Source organism: Porites lutea, chromosome 6 (assembly GCF_958299795.1).
Source record: "Porites lutea chromosome 6, jaPorLute2.1, whole genome shotgun sequence".
NCBI classification, from domain to species: Eukaryota; Metazoa; Cnidaria; class Anthozoa; order Scleractinia; family Poritidae; genus Porites; species Porites lutea.
This window is the reverse complement of record NC_133206.1, coordinates 27,441,748-27,465,196: the sequence shown is the minus strand read 5'-3', so window position 1 is coordinate 27,465,196 and position 23,449 is coordinate 27,441,748. Positions and strand designations below refer to the sequence as shown.

Below are 23,449 nucleotides of genomic sequence, written 5' to 3'. Positions count from 1 at the left end.
TCATAAGTATTAGATAGGTAATGCCATGTATAGATATGGAAATACCTTAATAAATTGTTGTTGTTGTTGTTGAATAGGTCGCGAGGGCCAGGAGCGGAAGTAGAGGGAACCAACTCTCCCTTCGAGTGGTCACTGAGTGGTAAGCGAAGCATGCTGCCAGAGAACACACGAATGAGCAGCAAGCTTTTAGCCAGCACAACAAGCGTTTTTTGGCGCGTTTCTCGGGATAGCACAAACTGCCTTTGCTTTCCCGAAAAAGGCGAAGAAAACGTCTGTTCTCGAAGGCTGGTATGGCCAGCCGAAATATTGCTGGTTTTCAATGTCACGCCATCCAAAATAGATCAAAATAAAAATCAAAACCATTCGACAGATAAAGTCCAGAATCTGGGAAATGAAAGGAGGTAAACATACAAAGACCCTTGCCAAGATTTGGGTCGAAGGAATAACTCGTATACGAGATATCCGAGGAAATGTTTTACCCAAATTTATAGAGCTTTGTATGGAGACGCCATGCTGGAGCTCATCCGGATGAGCTCCAGCATGGCATTTAATATGTCTAAAAATGTATGTTTGTAAAATAGATAAATACTTTGTTACTACCGTTAAACAGTACTTTACACTAATTCTTAATATTACACTATGGTACTGGGCTATAGTAAAAGTGGCGTTGGATTAAAGAGCGAGTTTATAAGCGAGAGCGGGGAAAGCTACGTTTATATCCTTCCGTACGACACTTTGGTAAGGCCGAGTTGTTACTGCAGCGCAAATTGTAAGGCTGGCTCTCAGCACGCAAGGGAGGCAATAAGCGGTGAAGGCGTAATTCTGGGTGGTCACGGAAGCTGTACCACACCTAATAGCACAGGTCATCAGGTCAAGCATGAAGCCGTGTGATTTTACATAACGAGAGTGCATCATTATAGTGGGTATAGGGGATATGTATACGCAGTGGTTTTTTTCCGGACTTGCTCGATCTTGCCTTAGATAGACAGGTAGGCTGTTTGATCACGTGACTACCAGAACTGAGCGTATCGATATAAGGATAGACATTGAAGAGGTCACCATAGAGGGGATCCCGGCTCTTCGATGCTCTTTGGTGCTTTAGGAACTAATTCGTTGAAGTTGTCGTTCCACTTAAGAGTGTAACACAACGTAAGCCTAAGTACTTTAATTATAAGACGGCACATTTAGTTCGGAGCGTACAAATCGTTATCTCCTTGAAATTATTCGGGTTTAGGTTTATGTTGTTTCACGATGACCACCGAAAAATGATGTCAAGATGGGGTTGTTAAGGGAAGATGTACCGCCCACGGTGACCTCTTCTGATATTGCTTGGCAGTCATCAATTCCAGTCTATTGACTGGATAGTAGAGGAGATTGTATAAAGATGTTGTAATGCTAATTACATCGTTGATCATAATTAGGAACATATTTGGCCCCAGTTTAGTGCCCTGAGGGACACCCCCATGGAGTGGCATCCATTAAGAGATAAGGTTACTAAGTTTAACAGCTTGGCGACGACCACTGAGAAAAATACAGATCCACCTTATTAAGAAACCACGGACATCAAGACTAACAAGCTTGGAGACCAGTGCGTGATCAGTGTGGTCAAAATCTTTACTGAAATGTAGAAGCCATACACGAAGGAACTTACCGAGCTGATCGATACCAGAAAGGCAGTAAAAAATAGTTTGATGACCTTACCTTCTCTGCGGCTATTTGTAGCCAGTTTTCGCCAATAATTTTGTCACCCACCGCTGGAAGGACCTATTAAAAAAAATTCTCTGAATTAGTCCGTTAACGACGGGGCTCTTTGCTAGCTTTTTTTAATATCACTTGGGCAAGTTATCTTATGTGAGGAACAGATAAAATTGCCACATAACAATTAATCGTCAATCGCCCAGCTGGGCGTTACTTGGCAGACTAAGCACAGGTTTTTTTTTTTTTTGGCCATCTCAGGGGCCTCTAATTTTAAGCATTTTAAATAGCTTTTCTCAACCCTTTCTGGTCTTGGCTCTCTAACTATGTGACAGCTTCCTCGTTGAGTCACCTACTTTGTATCTAGCCTTCTTTAAAACTATTTTAGCTGCTTTCTTCAGGACTTTTGGTCTTCCCCTTCGTTTCTTGCCTTCAAAACCTTCATTACTCCTTGATCATTTTACCACCCAACATTCGGATTTTTTCAGTTTGTTAGCAGTTTCTACAACAGATAAGCCAGTAAATCGAAGTATATATGCTTATGCTCTGAACTTTTTTGCCTTAAAGCGGTTTATCTTTTGTGATATTCACAAAATACAAGGAAGAAGTTCGAGAAATTCGGGCCATAAAATACAAAAATTATGTGGCTGGAAATATACTCGCGCACGGGCACCTTTGGCGCGGGAGTACACAAATCGAATATTCGAGTCAAAACATGGCACAACAAGTATGAAAATAGTGAATTAGATTGAAAGACACAACTTTTGCTTCAATGATTTGCTTAACAAGTTCAATCGTACTGAAATACAGACTTTTAAAGTAGAGGAACGAACTTTTGGGACACCCTGTAAAATTATGCAAATTAATATTGCAGCGAAATGGTGCAACTTCACAATTTCCACTTCATTCAAATTTAATGATTTCATTGCTTGTTCACGAATATATTCATTCACGTTCAACAACTTCTTTGTCATTCAATTCAACATGTACATGTGCACAAATTCACATTCAGCGACATATTTCTTAGTTACGAATTAATTCATTCACATTCAAGGTCATAATTTTTATTCAACACTTGCTTTTTCCATTCAGTGATTTTGTTGATGAGTAGAATTCACAAATTTCATATTCCTTCACATTGAACGATTTATTATTTTTTTTCATGAATATGTTCATTCTCATTCAACGACAAAATTTTATTCAACACCATTGCTATATTCATGATTCAACATTTTGTGCGCATCCCTCTTTAGACATCAAGACACAAGTAATAAACAACGTTTTTCTAGTCTCAATGGACGTCACCAGCCTATACACCCCAGGGGGATACTCAAACACGTTTTATCCGAGGAGGCTGCGCCCCGAGTTCCAACCCCTTACCCTTATATACCATTTGGACAGAAAAGGTATACTTTTCGAATACCTTCTATTGAAGAATGATACCCCTTTCGTATATCTTGTTTCGTTTTCTCGACTTTTTCACAGCCATAAACTGATCTGTAAGGCCTTTTGGGCCTTTGCACAGACCAAAATCGGAGATTTCCCAAACCTTTTACACTCCTTCAATTCGGTTGGCCAAAGAACAAGAAAATTTACGATATAGTAAAATCCCTACCCTTTCATATAACTGAGGCATGCAAAAGGTACCCCTTTGGTCTGAGCCTTCCTGTATAGGCCATTACTTTAGGTACCCCCTCCGGGGTATACGTACTCCCCAGACACTGACACAAATATTCGACAAGAGGAAATCCTCCTATGGCGACACATTTCCATAGTGAAATGCAGAGCCTTACCCTAAAAGAGAACTCCATCCATTTTAATGGCCAACACTATCTCCAGGCACTCGGCACAGCCATGGGTAATAAAATGGCGGCAGCACTTGCCAATATTTTGTGGCAAAACTAGAAAACTCCTGAGGCAAATTACTAACACACTGTTAATATGGAAAAGGTTTATTGACGATATGTTATATATGTTGGACCCAAATCAAGAATGTTCAAAACTCTTCTCGACTTTTCAACAAGCCAATTCTCATCGATATAGACATTAAAAATAGCAAAGAGATACGTGTCTTGAGGTTTCCCGATATTTCGGACGGACAAGCCGTCTTCTTCAGGGGACTTCTTCAGGCGAATCAAATTAATTCAATAAATTTTTGTCTTGGATGAAGCAATAGACTTTGGCTGCCGTTGTAGCTTTTGTTATTGACTGGTCTGCGGTTTTCCACCATAGTTCCAGGCCATCACGAGTGTAAAGTTATTCATATAAGAAATTTTGTCACTGGCACACGCGGTTGTATTAAAAAGCACGCTCGTTGCTACCCTACGCGTTCTAATCGAACCTACAATAGTCGTCATTTTATATAAACGGTTTCGATTCTCATCACCCTGCAATCAAGTTTTGGATTCACCAGTCTATTGGGGAAAGCGAGTTGCTAAAGAAAAGTTTCCCGTTGTGCGAGCCTCCTTTCAGTACGCTCACTTCAAACAGCTGTCACGGCACCAGGTGTTAAAAAGGCTTTGCTAAAGGAGAAGCTCTCAGGCTTATCAGAACAATCTCCTCAAAGGTTACTTTTACAGACAACATAAAATAATTCAAAAGGCGCCCTACCTCTAGAGGTTACCCTAAGAAAACGTTTGGAAAATCCGCTCAGAAATTAACACCACACTGAAGAAAAGAAGCTCTTACACTTAAAACACAGAAAGCACCGAGAGCCCCCCCTCCCCCCTCTCCATGTTACGCAAGTTCAAGTATATCCATCATTACCATGTTTGAAGAACATACTAATGGACAAGAGGCAATTTAAATACAAGAGCAACCATCAAGGAGCTACTGAAAGGGCTTCCCTTCATTTCTTATAGAAAGAAAAAATCGCTTGAAGATATGCTTGTTAAAGCAAAACTATGAGGGCTGGAAACGAAACACAATGGCCACACAGCAGGAGTCGCGTAAAACTGTCAAACCTATTTTATCATGTCCGTTTCAAAAGACTTTGTGCTCTAGACTACGAGTAGTCCCCTATTTTTCCTCAGGGATAGTAAAGCGAGCGAAACGCGATCGCGCGTGAAAATCACTCACGCGAGAAAAGGCAAAACGCGGCGGGAGAGACACTTTTTCTCTCTTCCCGCCGCGTGTCGCCTATTCTCGCGAGGGCGGATTTTCACGGGCGCTCGCGTTACGCTCGCTCTACTATCCCTTATGAAAAATGGGGGACTACTCGTAGTCTATTTGTGCTCCGCCATTAAAAGTTAAGTTTACTTAGCGAGAACGACGCCTTATGGGGCTCTCCAAATCACCAAGGTGGGTCGCCTGTTTCCAGATGATAGAGCCCAGAGCTAGGAGCCTGGGATCAAATGATGCGTAAAGAGGGATGCGCATAAAAATTAATGTTGAATGTAATTGAATATATGTCGCGGATGTGAATGAATATATTCGTGAAAAAAAAATTAATCGTTCAAAGTGAAGAAATATGGAATTTGCGAATTTTGCAAGTGTTGAATAAAAATCATGACCTTGAATGTGAATGAATCAGTATAATGTTGCGAATGTGAATGAATATATTCGTAACTAAGAAATATGTCGCTGAATGTGAATTTGTGTCGGCATGTCGAATGACAACGTAGTTGTTGAATGTCAATAAATGTATTCGTGAACAAGAATGAAATCATTAAATGTGAATGAATATGGAATATGTGAATTTTGCACCATTTCGCTAACCACAAATTAATGGTAAAAAAGAGGAAACACCGCCTGAGCTGCGCCTCAAACAGTTATGTCTCGTTAGGAAATGTATTTTTTAGTCCGTTCGTGTCTCGTGTTTTTATTTTTTGATGAATTTTACCCAGCACATGTACAATAACCATAGGAGGTTACACCTGTCGTAAGTAAACAAAACACCCAAAATACTGCTCGTTATCCAAAATGCAAATTATTTTTCCTCGTGGGAACAATTCTTGCGTGACGCTGCTTACAAATATCACACAATATTCTAAGTTCAAGTCTTTGTCAGTAAAACGAGCGTAAGGCCAATTTTCACTTCTGCCATTCTCGACCATTCTCGTATGTATTCCACGTAACTGAGGATAAAATAAGTAAGGATCGCTGATTTTGTGGAGTATGTCTCGCGTTAAAACAATACTTTTGGTTGCCATTGGTGTCGTCTCTCTGTATATTGTAATGGTTGTCTTTTCTATTTCTGGTCGAGGGCGATCAACGATCCATCCTACTGAGGTTCATATGGAAAACGAACTAACAACAAAGGCAAAGGTTGTTTACTTCCTCAAAGGTTTGAATCAACATACATGGACAAAGAATTGTCAGAGAAGTCTCGAACAACTTTGCAATTTCCCAATCTTTCCGAATGCACCAGATTCGCGAAGCATCGTAGAAAATGTCAACATCACTTCATCTGTAAAAGATGTTGATGGCATTCGATTACTGGGATTTCTTCGGCCGAATGTGACTGGTGAATATCTTTTCACCGTTGCATCAAATGGAGTTGTCGAGGTTTGGCTGAGTAAAGGCATTAGTTGGAAAGATGGAGCGAAAGTCGCTCATTATCCAACAAAGCCTCAAGAATCTTCTAATTTCGGTGTGAAGCTGGCAGCCCATTCTACATATTACATAGACATATTATACGTAAGTGGCTCAGAGAATAATGACGGCGCTCAAATTCAACTTTCATGGAAAAGGCCGGATAAAAATGCCTTTGAAGTTATCGATGGGCAGTTTTTTGGTCGGTACAAGAATGACAGTGACAAAGCTCGAATGAAAGTTTACGATGACGATTTGCCGGACGTTCTTGCTTGTGAATTACTACGCCTCCAGTTTGCTAAAAAGCACATAAAGCCAGAGACAACTGCCTACTTAGAAAGCTCAGCTGTAAGCAAGGCGTTAAATTCTTGTGAATATAAACCTAGTTATCTTCTTGATCCCGCAAACATAGCCGGCTTTGGACAGTATGATGGAGTCAATAGACATGCCCACAAAACCTACAGCTTTCCGTATTCAAATGTCGACGGTATAGCTAGAAATACAGCCGCTGGGCCAGCATTTATGGCTGAAAATCCTTTAGAAGAAAAAGAAGCAAGGTCGGTAGTCGAGAGATACATAGCTGCACTTGAGAAAAGTTATACCGGGTAAGTTGTTGTTTATCGGAAATGTCTTCTGCTGTTTGGGGAGGTTCTTAGGGTTTTCAGGTGAACGATCTCATTACTTTAAGGTATTGTTCTGCAGACAAGACTGTAATCGTTTGATGCAAAATGAACTCCCATTAACCCGACAATTATAATAGATATGACCTTCGGTTAGTGGTCACGCATAAAAAGCGTGATTGGCATGCTCCGATACACCTGGTACCTCTGAGTCACAGTTTGGAAATGGGCATTCATGGCTAAGAGCTATTACCTTGATACAGGGCCCGTCTACACTGGCTATTTTTGCCTCGAAATAGATTTAGCGAAGGTTTTTAAGAGAACGCGACTTCAAATGAGAACGCAAAAGGAGTGAGCTTGCCATCGTCTTTCGTTGTTGTATTCGCTAAACCATCTGCCCAACAACTCGATCTCGCGCAGAAAATCTTCGATAAACCGAGTCATATTCGAGCAGGTTCGAACTGGTGAACAGCAACTTAACTTTTATTACACATCACACACTCGAGAAAAATACACTGGGAGAACAACGAAAGCCGGAGGCTTAAATGACCTAAGGTCAGCAAAAAACGTGAAGGATTACTGTACATGAGTAAAAGAAGGCTTTAACCAGAGGAGGAGCGAATAGTATCCCATGATGCATTTTTCCAGATGCATTACGCAATATCGCAGTCATGGCAGATTCCATCGTGAAATAAGGTCGTTTTCTCGTCGCCTTTTTTCTCATTTGTGTTCCAGTAAAAGTAAGAAAATTGCATTATTTTGTTATTTGACATGACTTCTCCGATTTGCAATGGCTTAAGAGCGAAATTACAACATAGAAACATTTATTTTCATTGTTTCACTTAGTCTTCTTATCACAAAGTGTTCAGTGACCCACAACAAGGTCATGAATATTTACGATTTTTTGGATTATATGTTGAAGTCTTCCAAATGTGGTCCTCACGCCGGCAAATTGAGGTCCTGAATATTGTACAGGCTAAGAAGTACCCAGAAGTACCCACATTTTGAAGACTTTTTTATCGAGCAAAGATGGCGGAAATTTCGTATCTTTTATCACATTTCAACGCCATGTGTGATAATATATGTGTTGTATGTGTAAAGCCTGCTGAAGGCTACATCTGTTGGGCGCTTTCAAGGGCACTTTATGCCCAAGCAATCACTTTGTGTTTTCATAGTGGTTATTTTTAAAAGGAATTTGACTATAATTATTTTAATTAGAACAAGGAGCGGTAAATATTACCGTGTGTTTCAGTGTGATAGGAACCCAGACAAAGGTGCCACGCAGCATGCAAGCGGCACAACGAGGTACAACGCTAAACAAGCCTGCTCAGAAATTGAAAAAAATATATATCAGAAACTTTAATTATTCAAAAGAACAGATCAGTATTCTGGTCAGGAAATTTCCTTGAAGATTGCGTGAGTCAGTACCGGGTAGATTCAGAGGATTGTTTGTCGCATCGATAGGTTAAATTTTATTTGTAACTGCAGTTGTAAATTGAGCTCCTTTGAGCGCGATGCTGAAATAAATCCTCCCGGCTTTGGCAATAACCTTCACAGCGTAGCGGCTGTTTTGTTGGAGCCACTTTTTAGATCAGTCATGGTTTCGTTTCTCCTGGTGAACCTTTCAGTTGCCAAGTCTCATACTTTGTGTTTGTAGTTGCGACCGAGCGCACAAGTAGTTCTCGACAGACCAGTGAAACACATGTAACCCTTCAAAGTAACGTTGAAATTCTTCTTTAAAGCACAATGAATATCTGCTAACTCAATATTCTCAAAAGCAGAAGCTGCTGAACCGAAACATGTTTGGAAACCATACACATCGAGCACTACGATGTTCATTACGCGCGTGCTGAAGAGTAGTGATCATGATATGTCACGTACGCAGTGATAATATAACATGAAACAAGGTGCATCATGGGATACTATTCGCTCCTCCTCTGGGCTTTAACTAAACACTGTGGCTACATGGCCGGTAACCGGTCAAGGTTTTTAAAACAGTAAATGACCGGCAGTCCGGTATTTTCAATAAATTTGACTTATCTAAGAATCCCAACCTATCCAAACTATCATATGTCGATTAAGAAAAGTCAAGCGATCCTGAAACACTTTATAGATCTCAAGTTTAGCGTTTGGTTTACGCTGTGCTCAGTAAACGAAACCATGTTTTGTGACACTTAAAGAACTTTTTTCAGGTCGACCGCCGGTCAAGATTGTCAAAACACTAAATGACCGGCAGTCTACCCTGCTAGAGTCCTGCTAGCAGAGTCGCTTCGATCTTTCCTAGATAAGTCGGCAAAGGGGATAGAAGAAAGAGGAAAGCGGAAAGAGGAATGTGGAAAGAGGAAAGAGGAAGCTGAAAAAAGTTCTAAGTGTCACGAAACATGGTTTCGTTTTCACAGCACAGCGTAAACCAAACACTAAACTTGAGATCTATAAAGCATTTCAGGATCGCTCGACTTTTCTTAATCGACATATGATAGTTTAGATTAGATGGATTTTTTTGATTTGTCAAATTTATTGAGAATATAGGACTGCCGGTCATTTAGTGTTTTGAAAACCAATTAAAATACTAATCAAAAGAAAGAAAAGACAGTCAGAGAACTTACAACTGAAATACAATACTTAACAACTAACTATAACTACTAAATTTACAAGCACTTGATACTATATTCCTAATTTATAACAATTCAGTCACCGAAGTGGAGGTGGCTAGTGGTGGAGGATAGTTTGGCGTCGCTCGCTTGGAGGAACTGGAGGTGAATCAGTGAATAGTGCAGGATATTCACTGATTGAGTAGCCAGTCAGAGCGCGCGAAGAACACTATCCACTGTTTTAGTATATACTAAACAGATTTTACCCAGGACTTAAAGCGAAGCTCTGGTGATTGAATAATTATAAACAATAAATAAATAAATAAATAAATAAATAAATCGTGTAATGTTAAACGGGGACGGCAATGAAGATGGCATCAAGATCAATACATCTAATTAGCAAAAAACCAAATTGCACGTGCAGCAACGTGCAGCACACTTTTGCTAATTAGCAACAAAAAAAACAAATTTGCACGTGCAGCACGCATTTTTGTCTTTCTTTGCTGTTGTTTTGCACGACTACAAGGTTGTTTTGAACGACTAAAACGTCAAACTTCCTTGTTACAAATTATTTTCATGGAGGAATTGTCGTATGTGTTTACCTAATATTTTGTTTCCTGTGTTCATGTTCGCTTTTACTTTTCACTGGCCCTCATTTACACCTTGCTGGCCGCTAGCATTTCTCATTTTCGCACCGCCGCTTTAAATTTTCATGTTTTTCTTCCTACGAAATTTGTCTCCCTTGTTTTCAATCACTCGCTCCAGCTCTTTCTCCACGTGAGAGTAAACATGAAAAAACGTCGAAAAAGACGCGACTTTGTTGTTGCTTTTTCTTTCTATGTGATTTCCTTCCAAATAAAACCTTGAGTTGCATTTGGGTTGCTATACCTGTCGATTGAGTTGTCTGACATTGGTATGCCTGTGGTGCGGACGGATGGTCGGTCGGTCGGGCGCAGGGCGGATAAATGTTGGGCGGTGAAACGAGCGCCCCGCTCTTCATTTAATGTGTGATGCGGAGTAGGACTGGCACGAGCGCTCTTTCCGCGCTTCCGGTGCGCTTGAAGGCCGGCGAAATTTTCCTTTTTGCAAACCGGAAATCCGATTTTCTTTCTGTAATTTCAAGCTACAAAGTTGAATAGATAAATTCGTTTCATAACAATATCAATAAAACAGTTTCATATGTTTGTGTCTGTATGCCTATAAGTCAAACTTGTTGGTCGTATAATGCCAAAATTTGAGTTTAATTTGAAAGTGTTGAATACCTCCTCCTTCCACCAAATATCACCTAATCGTCTTTCGCCGTTTCGTTTGTAAAAGCTTAACACTTCTTAACCTCAATTTTTACATATGTTAAAGGGAGATAAATTTTATATAACATAACAAAAAATTAGATTGATATATTTTGATATAGTGGCGTTGTACTTCTTCAAACTTTGCTTCTCGGGTGCAACGCGCCATGGCGACGCGCGCAATGCGTCGCAAATCCGGCAACCGCATGTAAACAAGATTTATTAAGGTAAGTTGTAAGGTTTTTCCTCCGTTTTTCTATCAAAGACAAAAAAAAGGTAAACAGTAAAAACTGAGGGGAAACTAATTTTGAAGTTTCGAAGAAACAGAAAGACGTATGAGATGTTTTTTCAAAATTAAAAAGAAGGATGATGGTGATCAGAAATTAGCATAATTTCACCTTGCATGAGCTGCACGCATTTATAAAATACACGTCATTTAGTTATGAAACACGATCTGCTGCCTTTTAGGGCCTGTTTACATGGAGTGGGGGACCCCGGTCTAGTGGGGTTGGTTTCTTTTGTTTTCACGCTCTGGGAGACACAAAACAAAAGAAACCTACCCCACTAGACCGGGGTCCCCCACTCCATGTAAACAGGGTCTTAGTTTTGCCCTAGATGACATGGATGAGATTTTTCGTTCGTGTTTTAGACAGTACTTTGTTGTTTTTGTTTTGGAATAACATCGACAATGGCGAGTAGTAGAACGAAAATATAATTCAGTGGTAGAGTCATGGAAGTAATAAGAGAAACCCTTTGAAAGAAATGTTTGTCTACTCCAATTAAACCTCCCGCAAAAAATAGCAACATTTGCCTCTCGGAGACAGCGTACCAGCACAAAGAAACGAGGAAGAAGTGCAAGAAAACAAATCAAGCCTCCATAATTCAGTGACAGCGGCAGTGTCTAATGTATAAACCACATCGCAAGCCCTCAACGAAGTCGAAAACAAGCGACATTTCTAAGCAGAGTCCCAGTCCACTGCATCACACCTTTTTGCTCGGATGCGCTCGTTTCACCGCCCAACCTTTATCAGCCCTGTTCCATAGCTATGGGGCTCCGCCCACGCGCGTCGCTCTCGCGGCGCTTCGCGCCGCGCGTGGAGCTCCGCTATAAACCATACAAATACAAAAACACCCAGTACATTGTAGTATACTCACACAAGGTATTCAAAATTGGTGACAAGAGACTTGTTATGATTAAACAAATATAGAGATTTATACCCCGGGCTAAAAGCGAAGCTCTGGTTAATAATACTTATACAGGAGCTCCTGACTTATAAACAAAAAAAATCATAAATCGTTTAATGTTAAACGGAGACGACAATAGAAAAGGGTCTTCAAGACTAATGGATCTAATTAACAAAAAAACAAATTGCACGTGCAGCACGCTTTTTTGTCTTTCCCTTGCCAAGTTTCCTAGTTACACATTATTTTTATGGAGGAATTGTCGAGTGTTTACCCAACATTTCAGTGTTTCCTGTGTTTATGTTCGATTTTATTTTTCACCGGCGCTCATTTTCACCGTGCTGGCCTCTAGCATTTCTCATTTTCTCACCGCCGCTTTGAATTTCCATGTTTTTCTCCCTACGAAATTCGTCTCCCTTGTTTTCAATAACTCGCTCTAGCTCTTTCTCTGTTATCCACGTTAGTGTAAACATAAAAAATAACGCCGAAAAAGACACAACTTTGTTATTGTTTTTCTTTCTAAAAGTCCGGGCGGCCATGTGATTTCGTTCAAAATAAAACTTTGAGTTGCATTTGGGTTGCCATACCTGTTAATTGAGTTATTTTACGTTGGTATTCCTGTCGTGCGGACGGACGGTAGCTCGCTCGGTGTACGGTAACGTGATTACCAAATTTTCTCGGATGGGTAGATTACCACATTTCATTTTAGTTAGCTTTGGGGCTCCGCCCACGCGCGGCGCTTGAGCTCTGCTATAAAATAAAGGGATATAAATTCAACTTCAACTTCAACTTTATTTGCACTGTTCAGATGACTTAATCTTACACAGACAGACTATATAATTTTCTTACAGAAATGTACTATTCAATAAATGGAAAATCTAGAGCGGATTTGCATAGCGGCCAAAGAAGCCGAGGCTTTCGAGTTGGCCACTGTAATGTTTGAAATAATAATCACAAAAAGCCAAGATTTATGTTCGATAAGATTAACGGGCACATTATTAGCATAACCTACAGTAAATATTATACTAACTGAAGCATAGCTTAACCCCACGTTCAATAAACAGAATACTTAATTTGACAGGTTTTATGCGGAATAAAACGTGAACGTATATATAATCGTGATGTTCAAAATAAAAATGTAGGATCGAGGAAACAGGAGTAGGTAAAAGGCTATTAAAAATGTCAGAATACAAAACAGGCAACATGGAATTTATAGATAGAATGGAGGGAAAGAATATTATGCTTAGAGAAATGGGGCTTAGAAGAAGCTGTGCCCGGAGGAGAGAAAGTAATTATACGGATGGGTTTCTTTCGTAGTTCATAAAGTGATTCATTATGGCATTAATTGCCTTGAAATCACCATACATCGCTGATCATCATATATCACTGATCATATCGCGCCAAAAAGTGCAGTCAAATCGCACGCACAAAAACACACACACATCACGTATCCTGTGTATTAAAACGGGCCTTCATAAAAAGTCATGGTCCGAAGTTTGTAGCTAAGACATCAGGACCTGAGCAGAGTCGCTTTTTATAACTACAATTGCGGTCATTCTTTTCTTAGTCACAGTTCGACACAGCGGCTAAAACGGAGATGACATGCTCCGTAACCATAGGAGCTGGCTACACCTGTCTTTTGGAACACAGAGCATGCGGAATAATTTTTCTGCAACATGCAAATTATTTTTGCTCATGGGAACAACTTTTGCGTGACGCCGGCAACAAAGAAGAAAACACTCTAAGTCTTCATGAGTTAGTAAAGGAGTACGAACACAAAGCTAAACTTCACCTTCTGTCGGGACTGTTGGGGATTGCTTTCATTGCGTCAGTGGTTACTTAGAACTGTAAGAGAAAAGCGAAGGAAAGTAATTAATAGGTATCCTACATTTGCATTGGCACAAGTTAAACCCGCTGATGGTACAGCATGTCTCGAGTCAAGAAATTATTGGTCGTAGCCACTGGTCTCGTCGCTGTGTATGTAATACTAGTGTTTTTCTCTATTTCTGGTCGACCGTCATCGAAGCCTTCTGGGCTTTTTGAGCTGTTCCAACGAACAGAAGCGGCTAAAAATGTTCTGGACGCGGCGAAATATTTGCTGGTGAACGTAGACAAAAACGACACAGAAACAAGCGACTTAAAGGTCCTACGCTTCTTGAAAGGTTTGAATCAACATACGTGGGAAAAGAATTGTCAAAAAAGTCTCGAACAACTTTGCAATTTTCCAATCTTTCCCAAGGCACCTGATATACGAAGCATTGCAGATAACGTTGACATCACTTCGTCTTCGAAAGAAGTTGATGGCATTCGATTACTGGGATATCTTAAACCGAATGTGACTGGCGAATTCGTTTTCTCCGTTAAGTCAAATGGATTTGTGGAGGTCTGGCTAAGTAAAAGCACCAGTTGGGGAGAGGGAACGAAAATCGCTCAATACCCAGCCAAGCCTGAACAGTCTTCACTAGGTGTGAAGTTGTCGGCCTATAAAGCATACTACATAGACATAGTGTACGCGCGTGGCGGAGAAAATAACGGTGCTCAAATTCAGCTTTTATGGAAAAGACCGGATCAAAATGACTTTGAAGTTATCGATGCGCAGTATTTTGCTCCCTACAAAAATGACAGTGATAAAGCTCGAATGAAAGTTTACGACGACGATTTGCCGGACGTTCTTGCTTGTGCATACCTACGCCTTAAATTAGCTAATAAACATATGAAGTCAGAGACAATCAGCTACTTAGAAAGCGCTGCTGTAAGCAAGGCGTTAGACTTTTGTGAATATAAACCCAGTTATCTTCTTGATCCAGCAAACTTAGTTGGCTTTGGACAGTACCATGGAGTTTATAGACACGCTCACAAAACCTACAGCTTTCCGTATTTAAATGTCGATGGAATAGCTAGGAATCCAGCGGCAGGACCCGCATTTATGGCTGAAAATCCTTTGGAAGAACAAGAAGCACGGTCAGTAGTTGACAAATACGTTGCTTCACTCGAGAAAAGTTACGATGGGTAAGTCGTTTGCTTCATAGGTAGTGTGTATAGTCAATATAACGAGACGATTATGCATATCAAAATACTCATTTGTAGTACGTTGGAACTGCATCGACTTCAAGATATACAGCTTTACTGCATTCAAAGCATACAACTGTATGCCACAGAATAGTTGTCCTGTGTCTTAACCCACAAATGAACAGCATTGAAAGTTGCCTATCATCGTTATGTTATTTCGTAATGAATACCACACTATTTATATTCCTCTCTAATTACCTGCCGAAACATAAAGAAAATGTAGAAATTAAATGAAGTTCGATTCTCCGGCTCCGCCTAATTCCGCGGGTTATCTGAAGCACAATCATTTCATTGAGTCACACTTCAGTCTTTCATATCGTGCTGTTGTCAGATCAACCCCTAAACAAGCTGTAGGAATTTTACACAACAATCTCAGTTGGATCGACTCAAGTATACGCATTGTAATACAGTCGACGTCGTAATTCAAGCGAAACAATTTTCCTTTCGCAGAAACCAACACAAAAGTGTCTTCGACGATGAGGACTCTATTGAAACCTCATGCACTCGGCTCACTCTCAACACTGGGTAGTGACGGACAAATATGTCAACTTAACTCCTCACAATTTTGAACCTGAGACTAGCGACAATTATGAAGCATTCAGTTAACTCGCTGAACAATCGTCTAAGTCGGCCTTTACGCTTCAGTGGTGACTTAGGAATTGGTCTGTTGTTTTACACAAGTGAAAAAAGTGTTCACAGGACTTCCAATAGATCATTTTGTTACTTTGTGACTTTTCATATCTTTCTTACAAACTGCTAATACAATAAAAAAACCAAAGGAAATGATGAAGCTTTTCTCAAATATTTCATTAAGAATTGACATAAAATCTAAAAACGTCATTTCCAAATGTTTGCTTTGTTTTTCTAACAAAAAGAAAACCAGAACAAACGCGACTGTTCAACAATGCCACGTGGTCTTTTCAAACAATTTCATTTTCTTTACTTTTGCATGTAGTTATCTGTAAAATCTTGGACCGGGCCCATAAACTGCAAGTTTTTTTTTTTTTTTTTGGCATTATTTGCTGATTAAAGCCGAGGTTGATATTGCGATTGTTGCAGCCAGGATACCACTCTTCACCGGAAGCACGTACGCAGTCATTTCTTTAATTTACCAGAGAAAATTCAGCTGCAGAGATTTCTCCTAGTTTCTTTTTACTAAACATACACTCTGGCCGCGTTCACATTATCAATATTTCGGATAGCAGGTATAGTATGAACGGCAACGGCGCAGAGGTGGAACAAGTCGTTCACACATCCAACATCGTGCTGGAGCAGTTGGTGAACTAAATCCTAGCACTCACTCCTGAGTATTTACTTACGTCTCAGTAGGTTCAAGTCGTCTTTCCTACTTATTCACTTCCGCTGTTGTACGAATACCTAGTCACACTGGACCAAAGTGAGGAAAAAAACCTATCCGATATGTGACTCTCCACTTTCGATCGAGATCTGGGCGACTTAGCTTCGCTCTGTTAGAGGAGAAATCTCGCCGAAATCACCGTTCTTATCGCGGTGTGAACAGAAGCCGTATTGGTATGGTTTCCGTCCGGTGCCGGCGCAAAAGCTGTCCGGTGTAGGGTGAAAATAGCTTAATTTTAAAATTTTATGTGAGTCTTCTCTACGAAGATAAGACGTTCGCTTGATATGGACTATGCAGTTTATACAATTTGAACTTAACAAAATCACTGTATCGTGGTTTGGAGCAAATGAACTGGCTTCGTACAGAAAATTGTACAACGCTGTTACGATACAGAGCAATATCATTGCTACTTCAGTAGGGACAGTGTTCAAAGTTACATCAACTTCTCGCAAGTAAAAAGCTGCAAATTTATAACTTTTGCTGTTTATCGAGCCGATATGACATTTGGGTTTGCAAAACAAAATGTGGGACTCCTAATCTTACATCCTTTCTACGTTTACTAAAACAACAAACTCATAAAACAGAATTAAAAAGTCTCAATGCTGAGTCCGAGAAATGGAAACCTGTCCTCGGCCACTTCTACTACTAACTTTAGCTCAATTATTTTTTTCCTCTGTGCGACCTTCCCCAAGGTGCATAAAGCCTATTCCGAGCTAGAAAACAACTGTGTGTGTATTACCAAGACATATTTTTTTTCGAATTCATAAAAACGACCATCGTATTTTGAATAACACAAATCATTGCATGTTATCCTTAACTACTACACTGCAGTACTGTACAGTGGTGTGTTTTTTCTTAACCTCTTTTATTTCCGCCTTCGTACTTTTTTTTTGTCATATTACCATTGTTATTGTCAATGAGGTGCAAAAAGGTAATAATAATAATAATAATAATAATAATAATAATAATAAACTTCGTACAGTTTTTTCCACAGTTTTCTCTGTAGTCCGTTGACCGAAACTCGCTTTAGTATCTCGAACTGCTACAAGCGTGACAGGCGGCATAAGTAATTAAGAGTACGGTAAAATCAGTTGAATAGCTGTGTTGCGCTTTTTACCATGCACGAGTAAAATAGCCTGTCCTGCAACAAATCAGGTTGTTGGAGGTTGCGAAAAGTTGTGGCAGGTAGCAGAGAGAAGTTGTACCGTTTACAACAAAATCTGTACATGCGGCGTATTTTACCAGCCGAGGGCAAACTTGTTTGTAGCAAGTGACGAAAACCTACGGAAAAAAGAGCACTGGAAACTATGTGCAACTTGTTTTGTAGCATTACTGCAGAACGAGTTGAAAAGCGACGTTCTGCGTCTAACCTCCCACGAATCAAACACAAATCAGGAGGGTCTGAATGGGGGGGTCCACTTGTCGGTTGTCGGTTAAAATTTAGTAATTTTGTCGGTAGTCGGTTAAAATTTTCGATCTTTGTCGGTAGTCGGTTAAACTTTTCGATTTTCGTCGGTTGTCGGAAAATCTCAGTTAATAAGTAAAAACGCTTGTTGATTATTAATATTTTTTTATGTATTTTACCCACTTTTCAAGACTTTGATCCCTAAGGAAAGAGTAAAACTTGCAAGAATGCATCATTTGATTGTGCCTAAACCGTGCATTAACTCTTGTTTTTTTACGCAACATGATCGTTTATTTCATCATTGTTTGCCATTAAATGAATATAGTACTGATAAAATCACCAAAGCTTTTATTGTAAGTGCGAACTTGGTTTCCCTGTCGAAAAAGTAATTAATTAATTAATTGATGGATAGTGAAAAACTGCATCCCTCTTATGTTTTGGTTCTAACAAGCATGTCCTTTGCCATAATTTTCCTTTCTCAAAGAAATAGCACTTTAGGTGGTTCTTTAAAATTTTGGCAAGGTTGTGGTTGGTTTTGGATGAGATTCCACTTTTTCATTAAAGCTTCTTTTTTATAGACACTAAGGGCTGGTATTATGTCACGAAAGGCAATATTTCAGTATTTTTCTTCCTGGTTGTTTTATTTCAGGAGCGCTGCCCTCCTTTCTGTGAGTTTTACTTCTAATAGCAATTTTTCTTTCAAAATTGTGTGGCTAGCCTCTGTCCATCAAGCTCTTTTGAAATCTGAAATACTTCCTCAGAGGAGTTTGTTCGTAGGATTCTCAAGGCTTCTCGTTTGTCAAACAGGCGCTTTAACAATTGGTGTGTGATAAGAGGTGAAATTGTATACACCGTAAGGTTTCCTTTTCAAATGCGTCTTTACGTCAAGGATAGCTTTTTCTCATTTTTTCGCTGAATGTTGTACCTTTGAATACAACCGTTTCTAATAAGAATGTCTCATTTTCAGGTATTTCGGCCGTGAATTTCATAGGAGGGCATGTAAAATTACTTGTTCCGCGAAGAAAGCTACGATGTCTCGTTTACTTATGTCCCATAGGGAAAAGATGTCATGTAGCGTTTTCAAACAGCTGGTTTAAAGACGGTATTGCTTAAACTTTGTGTTTCAATATGTGCCATGAAAATGTTGGAAAGGAGACTAGTGCCTTTGTGCTCATCGCGGTACCGTGGGTTTGAACTGATAGTGCTTTACATTAAACGGGAAGGAATTTTCTTTGAGGATTAATCTAAGCAAGAAACGTTCGGTTTTTTCACCTTTGACTTTTCGAAAAAATGTGACTTTGTGATTTTGATATTGGCTGTAGCAATGTACCTGTATCAACAACAAAAAAAGGAAATTCTTTCCCTTAGGCCATCTGATGAGTCATAAATTTAAAGAGGTTACTTTCTCGAGCTAACGGTTAGAATAAATACAAATTGCTCTTTTTTCTGGAAACAAATATTGATAATATCAGCCCGTGTCGGTAGTCGGTTAATATTTTTCCTGTCGGTAGTCGGTAATTTTTTACTCGTTTTGTCGGTAGTCAGTAATATTTTTCGCCCTTTGTCGCGAGTCGGTTAACCCCATTCACACCCTCAATCAGGTTGCCGCAGGTTGCAGAAACTTTTAAAGAGGAATAGTTCTATTTTTTTGCAACAACCTTTAGCAACATCCAAAAACTTAATTTGTTTCAAGAAAGGTTTGATTCGTGAATGGTAAAACGTGCAACGTCGCCTTCAATTCGTTTTTCAATGATGTTGCAAAGCAAGTCTGAGTTGCACGTTTTTGTTCTCCGTTTTACCACCAACGTTCATGCCCTTCTTGCAACAAATCGGGTTTCTCCAAGTTGCGTGAATACTGACATCTAATTGGATAAATTAAGCGCGGGAAGTCAAGTCATACACGGGTTTTAAGACGCTTGCTGCAAAAGAAGTTTGTCTTGGACTAGTAAAAGCGCAGCATGTACAGATTTTTATCAGGTAATGTTCTTTTGCGAATATATATGTATCTTTTTGTGCCAACACTGCTTATCAAAATTTTATCATGATCTGTAAACTATACTCTCTTGTCACTTTACCAACTGAAAATTTCAAGTTTCCTACAAGCTCGCAAAACTAATTTGTTCCTCGACTGAAAGTTCTTGTATGCCTAATAAAATTCAGAGAAACCGTTGGGGCAGTGGTCCGTAACTAGAAGTAACTAGAAAGTCCTTTAAAATTCATCAGCTAATGTGAAATTGTTTTGGAACTTCGACAACGACTTTCTCAGTGGTAGAGCGAGCCTGCAATTCGAAGTTTCGAGAAATCGCGCGTAAACTTAAAGTTAAACCTCGCCTAACTTTTACGTTTATGCGGGGCCATTCACCCACGAGCCTCTGATTTATGTACGTGAAAATTACGCGACAGTCACCTGTAGCTAATAAGCGCGTGTTTTCTTTGCCCTTTCCCAGAATTTCTTACGCGCGTTAATGTAATCTTATTCTCCAGGGCCGGGTTGTTCGAAGACGGGTTAAGATAACCCGGGGTTAGTACGAAATTTGAACTAAGATATGAGAGCTCAAAAAGCAAATTTAGTTTAATTCTCTTTGCCTACAATTTGATGATTGGATACTCTAAAAATAATAGAGAAAATTATTCGAGAGAGTGCTTTTGCTAAACTGTAAAAGAAACCCGGGTTAAAATTTAACCCCGGGTTAGCGCTAACCGGCGTACGAACAACTGGGCCCTGCAGTCTTTTTCGTTTTAAAACGAACTAGGTTTATTTTGTGATCCTGTCTAAATCTTCATATTCATTTTCACCAGAGTAAAAGGTTTCTGATCTGACGATATTGATCAGGACAAAAATGTTTCCTTTAAACTGCAGGAAATACAAATTCAGATCCATTAAGCACGTAGAAATGAAAGCTGACCCTCAGAAAGGGAAGAGATATCTCCTTGAACTTGTTGTTCAGGACCTCACTGATGGAAAAAGTTATTTGCTGGCGGAATATGTATTTCTACCGAATGGAAAAGACGCTTCTTTATGTTACCCAAGTGGTCTGCAGTGGGACAAGAAAGCGGATGTCTTCTTAATACTTACAGCAAAGAACCTGGGTCGATGGGTTCATCATTTTATAAAGAACGTTGAAAAAATCGTGCAAGAAACAAAAGATGACCATTTACACGTGGTTATTTATGACTTTGGAAGCCCCGATATTGACATTGAACAGGCTTTCCAAAGAAGCACTTTAAAGAATTACCATTTTATCATAAAGCCAGGACGCTATTCGCGCACAACCTCTTTCAGTGAAGCTATAAAATCTATTAATAATTCGGACGCTATTGTTGTTACCATCGATCTTCATCTTGATATTGGAAGTCAGACCATAAATGACATACGTAAGGTAAGCCTCTCTGTCAATAGGGAGTTTAAGCAACGACGTTTTTGAGCGACGCGCGTCAACTGGAAGTGGAATTTTTGCAATTTTCGGCCGTGATTTTGAACAAATTTTCTAGCAGTTTGTCTCTATCAGAGTAAAGACATTTAGCAATACAAATTTGGTAGCATCAAGGCATAATTAAAGGCTAAAGGACTCACTTCCGGTTGACGTGCGTCGACGTCGTTGATTAAAAATCCCTATTATTGGGCCTCGTCCACACCTATGCGATTTAATACACTTGGAAACGACGTTTGGTAAAGTTGATCAAGTTAAGTCTGTCTCGGCCGGCCTAGAATAGACGTAATAGACCAATGAATTCAATAGAGAATGCGCAATTTGCTTTGGTTTCTCTAAATGATCTTGTAGCCTAATGACGTCAACTGAGTGGGTCAAGAAACGAAATTGAAAAAATAACAGCAGCAACTCCTCCCTCCTGCAATCTCGACCCCAGAGCTTTTCTGTGCATAAGCGCTGCCGAGTCAGAAGCGTAAGCACGAGGATCGAGAACACCCGTTCCTGTTGTTCTCAAAAGCCTCGTTTTCATTAGTGACCAAAAACGCCTTTAGAAATTCGAAATCTGGACACATTTGATATTCCCCCACTACCCATTGTTGTTCGCTTTCGCACATTAATTGACTTCTATTTCATTTCAGCACTGTTCCAAAGGAAAGACAGTTTACGCTCCTCAAATCGTCTTCTTGCATTGTGGTGGCAGTAGCAATATGCCCAGAGGAGTCTGGTATCACTATAGTTATGGCACGATAGCAATGTACAAACGGGACTGGGAAACCTTCGGAGGATTTTCACAAGGTTTCTTTAACAAAGTCACGTGGGGTGGGGAGGACTGGGATATAATTGACGGCGCAGTTAAGGGTGGACTGGAAATAGAACGCAAGCGGGCGCCATGGATTTATCATTACCATCACACGAAGGATGGAATGTGGCAAAAACGTTAGATGGCCTCTTTTTGTTTTTATTTTGGTTGTTTATTATTGTTAATTTTGTACTCGTACTCCCTTCTCATAGCCTATGTGACAGGCGTTAAAAGAGGAAGGGTGAGGGGGAATTTGGGCGCTCAAGCTACCCTAGCTTTCTCATCACCCTCTACTCCCTGTATTACAAACGCGACTGTGAAAGAGTCAGCCCAAACTGCTGACAGAGACGTCTGGAGACGAGTCAGCGCAAAAGTTACAATGATCATCCCCTAAGAGTATTTCAGTAAAGCGAAATTGATTCAGTGATTGCATAAACCGCTTAAAGTGTCAGTTCTTTAAGAATCATAGAGTAAGAAAAAAAAAAGGTTTTGGAAGAGATGGGACGTGTCTCTCGCGAATTCTTTTCGTCCTTGCAAAGCTTTAATAGATCGGGATTGTGATAGCATAATTGTTGGCATGATTCGTCATCACGAGCATAATTTTCATCTGTTTTCTGAAAAATGCACTACCAGTATAAGTTGCACTGTTGACCAGTCTTGCAGCACAAAATTGTTATTTACTGATCATGCAACCTTTTCTTTTGGCCCGAGGTCAGTGTTACAGGCAAATTTAAGCAACAACATCATTTCTTTTGCCTGCTTATCAGTTCTTACATTCATAGGACCTTAATCCCACAGGAAGTGACCCGGGAAGTGGCGTCCGCGCTAAATGCGTTTGCTCTTAACTTGTTTGCTGCATAGTAATACAAGCATTGCTAGAAGCATATTAATGTGGGTATTCTGAACATAGATACTTTATAGTGCGAGCTGGTGCTGCGAGATACCTCAAAAATAACCTAATGAAAGAGAAAAATAGAGAAAAGAATTACCAACCTTCAAACCACAGTTCACTAAAAGAACTGTCGAAATAGTCAATATTGCTTTCCCGGGAATCTTCCTGAGCGAATACCATGCAAGCGAAACGACTAAAACGCTACAAAAGGCATAAAAATACTTTTTGCTCCATACAGAAAACTTTTTCATTGATAAAAAAATAAATTAATAAACGCCCAAAGGATTTTGAGCACAAAAAATACAAGAAAAGTACCGTTACCTTTAAAAAACGACCTGCAAGGCTATGAATCGCTGTTTTTCCTTCGTCCCTTCCCATGAGTCCCCGCGCGCCTCAACCTAATCCCAATCTTCTCTCACCGCAAAAACACATAAATAGCGACTAGGTACTCGCCTGATCTTGATTCCCTTTTATATACATGCGAAACTGTCAATCATTTACAAATCATTTGTTGCTTGGGCGTTTCCATGAGAACCGGCCGAGCTATAAAATGGGAAGGCGGTTTTTTTCTTCTGGCACAAATTAC

General features: G+C 39.8%; 1 protein-coding gene across 2 annotated transcripts; it reads left to right on the top strand.

Moving 5' to 3' along the window:
• Nucleotides 1-5,767: 5,767 nt before the first annotated feature.
• LOC140940587 (beta-1,4-N-acetylgalactosaminyltransferase 3-like) lies at nt 5,768-23,136 on the top strand. 2 transcript variants are annotated; one of them, XM_073389581.1, is made up of 3 exons: nt 5,768-6,833; nt 20,602-21,121; nt 21,811-23,135. In XM_073389581.1, the coding sequence occupies exons 1-3, from the start codon at nt 5,812-5,814 to the stop codon at nt 22,111-22,113; spliced, it is 1,845 nt and encodes a 614-aa protein (XP_073245682.1). In that variant the 5' UTR covers nt 5,768-5,811; the 3' UTR covers nt 22,114-23,135. The 2 variants fall into 2 exon arrangements, with proteins under 2 accessions (XP_073245682.1, XP_073245681.1); XM_073389580.1 differs by lacking the exon at nt 5,768-6,833 and adding an exon at nt 13,210-14,919 and having other exon boundaries at nt 21,811-23,136.
• The last annotated feature ends 313 nt before the right edge of the window (nt 23,137-23,449 follow it).

Coding starts and splice junctions, on each gene's coding strand:
- LOC140940587 (XM_073389580.1), top strand. CDS start 13,838: ATGTCTCGAGTCAAGAAATTATTGGTCGTAGCCACTGGTCTCGTCGCT. Junction 14,920..20,601: donor CTCGAGAAAAGTTACGATGG/GTAAGTCGTTTG, acceptor TTTAAACTGCAG/GAAATACAAATTCAGATCCA. Junction 21,122..21,810: donor CCATAAATGACATACGTAAG/GTAAGCCTCTCT, acceptor ATTTCATTTCAG/CACTGTTCCAAAGGAAAGAC.